The 10,325-nt window shown below is 42.9% G+C and overlaps 1 protein-coding gene across 1 annotated transcript in view; it reads right to left on the bottom strand.

Annotated features, from left to right (window-relative positions):
* Positions 1–4,759: 4,759 nt before the first annotated feature.
* Positions 4,760–10,325, bottom strand: part of LOC138363104 (filaggrin-2-like) — a 114,753-nt gene continuing 109,187 nt past the window's right edge. The window contains exon 4 of the mRNA XM_069322091.1: positions 4,760–5,089. Coding sequence (XP_069178192.1) covers positions 4,760–5,089 — 330 coding nt within the window. The remainder of the gene's footprint in view (positions 5,090–10,325) is intronic.

The following is a 10,325-nucleotide window of genomic DNA, read 5'->3' as shown; positions in this document are numbered from 1 at the left end:
TGATGTGATCATCAGGAGAAGTGATCTTCTCGAGATGTGATCATCTGGTGATGTGATCTTCTGGAGATGTGATCTTCTGTAGATGTGATCTTATGGAGATGTGATCTTCTGGGGATGTGATCTTCTAAGGATGAGATCTTCTGGGGATGTGATCTTCTGGCGATGTGATCTTCTGGCGATGTGATCATCTGGAGATGTGATCTTCTGGTGATGTGATCTTCTGGAGATGTGACCCTCTGGAGATGTGATCTTCTCGAGATGTGATCTTCTGGAGATGTGATCTTCTGGGGATGTGATCTTCTGGTGATATGATCTTCTGGAGATGAGATCATCTGGAGATGTGATCTTCTGGTGTTGTGATCTTTTCGAGATGTGATCTTCTGGAGATGTGATCTTCTGTAGATGTGACCTTATGGAGATGTGATCTTCTGGGGATGTGATCTAAAAAGGATGTGATCTTCTGGAGATGTGATCTTCTCGAGATGTGATTTTTGGAGATGTGATCTTCTCGAGATGTGATCTTCGGATGATGTGATCATCTGGAGAAGTGATCTTCTCGAGATGTGATCATCTGGTGATGTGATCTTCTGGAGATGTGATCTTCTGGTGATGTGATCTTCTGGAGACGGGATTTTCTAGAGATGTGATCTTCTGGAGATGTGATCTTCTGGAGATGTGATCTTCCTCTGGAGATGTGATCTTCTGGAGATATGATCTTCTAGAGATGTGATCTTCCTCTGGAGATGTGATCTTCAGAAAATGTGATCTTCTGGAGATTTGAATTTCTGGAGATGTGATCTTTTGGAGATGTGATCTTCTGGAGATGTGATCTTCTCGAGATGTGATTTTCCGGAGATGTGATCTTTTGGCGATGTGATTTTCTAGAGATATGATCTTCTCGAGATGTGATCTTCTGGAGATGTGATCCTTTGGGGATGTGATCTTCTCGAGATGTGATCTTCTCGAGATGTGATCTTCTCGAGATGTGATCTTCTGGAGATGTAATCTTCTGGAGATGTGATCTTATGGTGATGTAATCTTCGTGTGATGTGGTCTTCTGGAGATGTAATCATCTCGAGATGTGGTCTTCTGGAGATGTGATCATCTCGAGATGTGGTCTTCTGGAGATGTGATCATCTCGAGATGTAATCTTCTCGAGATGTGATCTTCTTGTGATGTGATCATCTCGAGATTTGATCTTCTCGAGATGTGATCTTCTGGAGATGTGATCTTCTGGTGATGTAATCTTCTCGAGATGTGGTCTTCTGGAGATGTGATCATCTCGAGATGTGATCTTCTCGAGATGTGATCTTCTGGAGATTTGATCTTCTGGTGATGTGATCTTCTCGAGATGTGATCTTCTCGAGATGTGATCTTCTCGAGATGTGTTCTTCTCGAGATGTGATCTTCTCGAGATGTGATCTTCTGGTGATGTGATCTTCGGGAGATGTGATCTTCTGGAGATGTGATCATCTCGAGATGTGATCTTCTCGAGATGTTATCTTCTGGAGATGTGATCTTCTCGAGATGTGATCTTCTGGAGATGTGATCTTCTCGAGATTTGATCTTCTCGAGATGTGATCTTCTCGAGATGTGATATTCCTGTGATGTGATCTTCTCAAGATGTGATCTTCTCGAGATGTGATCTTCTCAAGATGTGATCTTCTCGAGATGTGATCTTCCTGTGATGTGATCATCTCGAGATTTGATCATCTCGAGATGTGATCTTCTGGAGATGTGATCTTCTGGTGATGTGTTCTTCTGGAGATGTGATCTTCTGGGGATGAGATCTTCTAAGGATGTGATCTTCTGGGGATGTGATCTTCTGGGATGTGATCTTCTGGGGATGTGATCATCTGGTGATGTGATCTTCTCGAGATGTGATTTTTGGAGATGTGATTTTTGGAGATGTGATCTTCTCGAGATGTGATCTTCTGATGATGTGATCATCTGGAGAAGTGAACTTCTCGAGATGTGATCATCTGGTGATGTGATCTTCTGGAGATGTGATCTTCTGTAGATGTGATCTTATGGAGATGTGATCTTCTGGGAATGTGATCTTCTAAGGATGTGATCTGCTGGGGATGTGATCTTCTAGGGATGTGATCTTCTGGTGATGTGATCTTCTCGAGATGTGATTTTTAGAGATGTGATCTTCTCGAGATGTGATCTTCTGATGATGTGATCATCTGGAGAAGTGATCTTCTCGAGATGTGATCATCTGGTGATGTGATCTTCTGGAGATGTGATCTTCTGTAGATGTGATCTTATGGAGATGTGATCTTCTGGGGATGTGATCTTCTAAGGATGAGATCTTCTGGGGATGTGATCTTCTGGCGATGTGATCTTCTGGCGATGTGATCATCTGGAGATGTGATCTTCTGGTGATGTGATCTTCTGGAGATGTGACCCTCTGGAGATGTGATCTTCTCGAGATGTGATCTTCTGCAGATGTGATCTTCTGGGGATGTGATCTTCTGGTGATATGATCTTCTGGAGATGAGATCATCTGGAGATGTGATCTTCTGGTGTTGTGATGTTTTCGAGATGTGATCTTCTGGAGATGTGATCTTCTGTAGATGTGATCTTATGGAGATGTGATCTTCTGATGATGTGATCATCTGGACAAGTGATCTTCTCGAGATGTGATCATCTGGTGATGTGATCTTCTGGAGATGTGATCTTCTGGTGATGTGATCTTCTGGAGACGGGATTTTCTAGAGATGTGATCTTCTGGAGATGTGATCTTCTGGAGTTGTGATCTTCTGGAGATATGATCTTTTAGAGATGTGATCTTCCTCTGAAGATGTGATCTTCAGAAAATGTGATCTTCTGGAGATTTGATTTTCTGGAGATGTGATCTTTTGGAGATGTGATCTTCTGGAGATGTGATCTTCTCGAGATGTGATTTTCCGGAGATGTGATCTTTTGGCGATGTGATCTTCTCGAGATGTGATCTTCTCGAGATTTGATCTTCTGGAGATATGATCTTCTGGAGATGTGATCTTCTGGTGATGTAATCTTCGTGTGATGTGGTCTTCTGGAGATGTGATCTTATGGAGATGTGATCTTTCTGGGGATGTGATCTTCTAAGGATGAGATCTTCTGGGGATGTGATCTTCTGGCGATGTGATCTTCTGGCGATGTGATCATCTGGAGATGTGATCTTCTGGTGATGTGATCTTCTGGAGATGTGACCCTCTGGAGATGTGATCTTCTCGAGATGTGATCTTCTGGAGATGTGATCTTCTGGGGATGTGATCTTCTGGTGATATGATCTTCTGGAGATGAGATCATCTGGAGATGTGATCTTCTGGTGTTGTGATCTTTTCGAGATGTGATCTTCTGGAGATGTGATCTTCTGTAGATGTGACCTTATGGAGATGTGATCTTCTGGGGATGTGATCTAAAAAAGGATGTGATCTTCTGGAGATGTGATCTTCTCGAGATGTGATTTTTGGAGATGTGATCTTCTCGAGATGTGATCTTCGGATGATGTGATCATCTGGAGAAGTGATCTTCTCGAGATGTGATCATCTGGTGATGTGATCTTCTGGAGATGTGATCTTCTGGTGATGTGATCTTCTGGAGACGGGATTTTCTAGAGATGTGATCTTCTGGAGATGTGATCTTCTGGAGATGTGATCTTCCTCTGGAGATGTGATCTTCTGGAGATATGATCTTCTAGAGATGTGATCTTCCTCTGGAGATGTGATCTTCAGAAAATGTGATCTTCTGGAGATTTGAATTTCTGGAGATGTGATCTTTTGGAGATGTGATCTTCTGGAGATGTGATCTTCTCGAGATGTGATTTTCCGGAGATGTGATCTTTTGGCGATGTGATTTTCTAGAGATATGATCTTCTCGAGATGTGATCTTCTGGAGATGTGATCCTTTGGGGATGTGATCTTCTCGAGATGTGATCTTCTCGAGATGTGATCTTCTCGAGATGTGATCTTCTGGAGATGTAATCTTCTGGAGATGTGATCTTATGGTGATGTAATCTTCGTGTGATGTGGTCTTCTGGAGATGTAATCATCTCGAGATGTGGTCTTCTGGAGATGTGATCATCTCGAGATGTGGTCTTCTGGAGATGTGATCATCTCGAGATGTAATCTTCTCGAGATGTGATCTTCTTGTGATGTGATCATCTCGAGATTTGATCTTCTCGAGATGTGATCTTCTGGAGATGTGATCTTCTGGTGATGTAATCTTCTCGAGATGTGGTCTTCTGGAGATGTGATCATCTCGAGATGTGATCTTCTCGAGATGTGATCTTCTGGAGATTTGATCTTCTGGTGATGTGATCTTCTCGAGATGTGATCTTCTCGAGATGTGATCTTCTCGAGATGTGTTCTTCTCGAGATGTGATCTTCTCGAGATGTGATCTTCTGGTGATGTGATCTTCGGGAGATGTGATCTTCTGGAGATGTGATCATCTCGAGATGTGATCTTCTCGAGATGTTATCTTCTGGAGATGTGATCTTCTCGAGATGTGATCTTCTGGAGATGTGATCTTCTCGAGATTTGATCTTCTCGAGATGTGATCTTCTCGAGATGTGATATTCCTGTGATGTGATCTTCTCAAGATGTGATCTTCTCGAGATGTGATCTTCTCAAGATGTGATCTTCTCGAGATGTGATCTTCCTGTGATGTGATCATCTCGAGATTTGATCATCTCGAGATGTGATCTTCTGGAGATGTGATCTTCTGGTGATGTGTTCTTCTGGAGATGTGATCTTCTGGGGATGAGATCTTCTAAGGATGTGATCTTCTGGGGATGTGATCTTCTGGGATGTGATCTTCTGGGGATGTGATCATCTGGTGATGTGATCTTCTCGAGATGTGATTTTTGGAGATGTGATTTTTTGGAGATGTGATCTTCTCGAGATGTGATCTTCTGATGATGTGATCATCTGAGAAGTGAACTTCTCGAGATGTGATCATCTGGTGATGTGATCTTCTGGAGATGTGATCTTCTGTAGATGTGATCTTATGGAGATGTGATCTTCTGGGAATGTGATCTTCTAAGGATGTGATCTGCTGGGGATGTGATCTTCTAGGGATGTGATCTTCTGGTGATGTGATCTTCTCGAGATGTGATTTTTAGAGATGTGATCTTCTCGAGATGTGATCTTCTGATGATGTGATCATCTGGAGAAGTGATCTTCTCGAGATGTGATCATCTGGTGATGTGATCTTCTGGAGATGTGATCTTCTGTAGATGTGATCTTATGGAGATGTGATCTTCTGGGGATGTGATCTTCTAAGGATGAGATCTTCTGGGGATGTGATCTTCTGGCGATGTGATCTTCTGGCGATGTGATCATCTGGAGATGTGATCTTCTGGTGATGTGATCTTCTGGAGATGTGACCCTCTGGAGATGTGATCTTCTCGAGATGTGATCTTCTGCAGATGTGATCTTCTGGGGATGTGATCTTCTGGTGATATGATCTTCTGGAGATGAGATCATCTGGAGATGTGATCTTCTGGTGTTGTGATGTTTTCGAGATGTGATCTTCTGGAGATGTGATCTTCTGTAGATGTGATCTTATGGAGATGTGATCTTCTGATGATGTGATCATCTGGACAAGTGATCTTCTCGAGATGTGATCATCTGGTGATGTGATCTTCTGGAGATGTGATCTTCTGGTGATGTGATCTTCTGGAGACGGGATTTTCTAGAGATGTGATCTTCTGGAGATGTGATCTTCTGGAGTTGTGATCTTCTGGAGATATGATCTTTTAGAGATGTGATCTTCCTCTGAAGATGTGATCTTCAGAAAATGTGATCTTCTGGAGATTTGATTTTCTGGAGATGTGATCTTTTGGAGATGTGATCTTCTGGAGATGTGATCTTCTCGAGATGTGATTTCCGGAGATGTGATCTTTTGGCGATGTGATCTTCTCGAGATGTGATCTTCTCGAGATTTGATCTTCTGGAGATATGATCTTCTGGAGATGTGATCTTCTGGTGATGTAATCTTCGTGTGATGTGGTCTTCTGGAGATGTAATCATCTCGAGATGTGGTCTTCTGGAGATGTGATCTTCTCGAGATGTGGTCTTCTGGAGATGTGATCATCTCGAGATGTAATCTTCTCGAGATGTGATCTTCTTGTGATGTGATCATCTCGAGATTTGATCTTCTCGAGATGTGATCTTCTGGTGATGTAATCTTCTCGAGATGTGGTCTTCTGGAGATGTGATCATCTCGAGATGTGATCTTCTCGAGATGTGATCTTCTGGAGATTTGATCTTCTGGTGATGTGATCTTCTCGAGATGTGATCTTCTCGAGATGTGATCTTCTCGAGATGTGTTCTTCTCGAGATGTGATCTTCTCGAGATGTGATCTTCTGGTGATGTGATCTTCTGGAGATGTGATCTTCTGGAGATGTGATCATCTCGAGATGTGATCTTCTCGAAATGTTATCTTCTGGAGATGTGATCTTCTGGAGATGTGATCTTCTGGAGATGTGATCTTCTCGAGATGTGATCTTCTCGAGATGTGATCTTCTCGAGATGTGATATTCCTGTGATGTGATCTTCTCAAGATGTGATCTTCTCGAGATGTGATCTTCTCAAGATGTGATCTTCTCGAGATGTGATCTTCCTGTGATGTGATCATCTCGAGATTTGATCATCTCGAGATGTGATCTTCTGGAGATGTGATCTTCTGGTGATGTGTTCTTCTGGAGATGTGATCTTCTGGTGATGTGATCTTCTCGAGATGTGGTCTTCTGGAGATGTGATCATCTCGAGATGTGATCTTCTCGAAATGTGATCTTCTGGAGATTTGATCTTCTGGTGATGTGATCTTCTCGAGGTAAGATCTTCTGGAGATGTGATCTTCTGGAGATGTGATCTTCTAAGGATGTGATCTTCTGGGGATGTGATCTTCTGGGATGTGATCTTCTGGGGATGTGATCTTCTAAGGATGTGATCTTCTGGGGATGTGATCTTCTGGGATGTGATCTTCTGGGGATGTGATCATCTGGTGATGTGATCTTCTCGAGATGTGATTTTTGGAGATGTGATTTTTGGAGATGTGATCTTCTCGAGATGTGATCTTCTGATGATGTGATCATCTGGAGAAGTGATCTTCTCGAGATGTGATCATCTGGTGATGTGATCTTCTGGAGATGTGATCTTCTGTAGATGTGATCTTATGGAGATGTGATCTTCTGGGAATGTGATCTTCTAAGGATGTGATCTGCTGGGGATGTGATCTTCTAGGGATGTGATCTTCTGGTGATGTGATCTTCTCGAGATGTGATTTTTAGAGATGTGATCTTCTCGAGATTTGATCTTCTGATGATGTGATCATCTGGAGAAGTGATCTTCTCGAGATGTGATCATCTGGTGATGTGATCTTCTGGAGATGTGATCTTCTGTAGATGTGATCTTATGGAGATGTGATCTTCTGGGGATGTGATCTTCTAAGGATGAGATCTTCTGGGGATGTGATCTTCTGGCTATGTGATCTTCTGGCGATGTGATCATCTGGAGATGTGATCTTCTGGTGATGTGATCTTCTGGAGATGTGACCCTCTGGAGATGTGATCTTCTCGAGATGTGATCTTCTGCAGATGTGATCTTCTGGGGATGTGATCTTCTGGTGATATGATCTTCTGGAGATGAGATCATCTGGAGATGTGATCTTCTGGTGTTGTGATGTTTTCGAGATGTGATCTTCTGGAGATGTGATCTTCTGTAGATGTGATCTTATGGAGATGTGATCTTCTGATGATGTGATCTAAAAAGGATGTGATCTTCTGGAGATGTGATCTTCTCGAGATGTGATTTTTGGAGATGTGATCTTCTCGAGATGTGATCTTCTGATGATGTGATCATCTGGACAAGTGATCTTCTCGAGATGTGATCATCTGGTGATGTGATCTTCTGGAGATGTGATCTTCTGGTGATGTGATCTTCTGGAGACGGGATTTTCTAGAGATGTGATCTTCTGGAGATGTGATCTTCTGGAGTTGTGATCTTCTGGAGATATGATCTTCTAGAGATGTGATCTTCCTCTGAAGATGTGATCTTCAGAAATGTGATCTTCTGGAGATTTGATTTTCTGGAGATGTGATCTTTTGGAGATGTGATCTTCTGGAGATGTGATCTTCTCGAGATGTGATTTTCCGGAGATGTGATCTTTTGGCGATGTGATCTTCTCGAGATGTGATCTTCTGGAGATGTGATCTTCTGGAGATGTGATCTTCTGGAGATGTGATCTTCTGGTGATGTAATCTTCGTGTGATGTGGTCTTCTGGAGATGTAATCTTCTCGAGATGTGGTCTTCTGGAGATGTGATCTTCTCGAGATGTGGTCTTCTGGAGATGTGATCATCTCGAGATGTAATCTTTTCGAGATGTGATCTTCTTGTGATGTTATCATCTCGAGATTTGATCTTCTCGAGATGTGATCTTCTGGTGATGTAATCTTCTCGAGATGTGGTCTTCTGGAGATGTGATCATCTCGAGATGTGATCTTCTCGAGATGTGATCTTCTGGAGATTTGATCTTCTGGTGATGTGATCTTCTCGAGATGTGATCTTCTCGAGATGTGATCTTCTCGAGATGTGTTCTTCTCGAGATGTGATCTTCTCGAGATGTGATCTTCTGGTGATGTGATCTTCTGGAGATGTGATCTTCTGGAGATGTGATCATCTCGAGATGTGATCTTCTCGAAATGTTATCTTCTGGAGATGTGATCTTCTCGAGATGTGATCTTCTGGAGATGTGATCTTCTCGAGATGTGATCTTCTCGAGATGTGATCTTCTCGAGATGTGATATTCCTGTGATGTGATCTTCTCAAGATGTGATCTTCTCGAGATGTGATCTTCTTCAAGATGTGATCTTCTCGAGATGTGATCTTCCTGTGATGTGATCATCTCGAGATTTGATCATCTCGAGATGTGATCTTCTGGAGATGTGATCTTCTGGTGATGTGTTCTTCTGGAGATGTGATCTTCTGGTGATGTGATCTTCTCGAGATGTGGTCTTCTGGAGATGTGATCATCTCGAGATGTGATCTTCTCGAAATGTGATCTTCTGGAGATTTGATCTTCTGGTGATGTGATTTTCTCGAGGGTAAGATCTTCTGGAGATGTGATCTTCTGGAGATGTGATCATCTCGAGATGTGATCTTCTCGAGATGTGATATTCTGGAGATGTGATCTTCTGGAGATGTGATCTTCTGGTGATGTGTTCTTCTGGAGATGTGATCTTCTGGTGATGTGATCTTCTCGAGATGTGTTCTTCTCGAGATGTGTTCTTCTCGAGATGTGATCTTCTCGAGATGTGATCTTCTGGTGATGTGATCTTCTGGAGATGTGATCTTCTGGAGATGTGATCATCTCGAGATGTGATCTTCTCGAGATGTTATCTTCTGGAGATGTGAACTTCTGGGAATGTGATCTTCTGGAGATGTGATCTTCTGGAGATGTGATCTTCTCGTAAGTTGAAATTAAAGCACCATAATATTGATGTTTTCTTTTCATCAACCCTTAGTGTGGTGTTCACTATCATTAGCGTGGTTTTCACTATCCTTAGTGTTATGTTCACTATCCTTGGCGTGGTGTTCACTATCCTTAGTGTGGTGCTCACTATCCTTAACATAATGTTCACTATCCTTGGCGTGGTGTTCACTATCCTTGACGTGGTGTTCACTGCCCTCTGGCGTGTTGTTCACTATCCATAGCGTAGTGTTCACTAACCTTGGCGTGGTGTTCACAATCCTTAGCGTAGTGTGCACTATCCTTGGCGTGGTGTTCACTCTCCTTGGCTTGGTGTTCACTACCCTTGGTGTGGTGTTCACTATCCTTAGCGAAGTGTTCACTGTCCTTGGCGTGGTGTTCATTATCCTTGGCGTGGTGTTCACTACCTTTGGTGTGGTGTCCACTATCCTTAGCGTGGTTTTCACTATTCTTGGTGTGGAGTTCACTATCCTTGGCGTGGTGTTCACTATCCTTGGCGTGGTGTTCACTACCTGTGGTGTGGTGTTCACTATCCTTCGCGTGGTGTTCACTATCCTTGGTGTGGAGTTCACTATCCTTAGCGTGATGTTCACTATCCTTTGCGTGGTGTTCACTATCCTTGGAGTGGTGTTCATTGAACTTAGCGTGGTGCTCACTATCCTTGGAGTAGTGTTCACTATCCTTAGCGTGGTGTTCACTGAACTAGGCGTGGTGTTCACTATCCTTGGCGTGGTGTTCACTATCCTTGGCGTGGTGTTCACTATCCTTGGCGTGGTGTTCACTATCCTTGGCGTAGTGTTCACTATCCTTGGCGTGGTGTTTATTATCCTTGGCGTGGTGTT

Source organism: Procambarus clarkii, chromosome 10 (assembly GCF_040958095.1).
Source record: "Procambarus clarkii isolate CNS0578487 chromosome 10, FALCON_Pclarkii_2.0, whole genome shotgun sequence".
Classification (NCBI taxonomy): Eukaryota; Metazoa; Arthropoda; class Malacostraca; order Decapoda; family Cambaridae; genus Procambarus; species Procambarus clarkii.
Note: the sequence above shows the minus strand (reverse complement) of the source record. Positions and strands in the feature narration are given on the sequence as shown.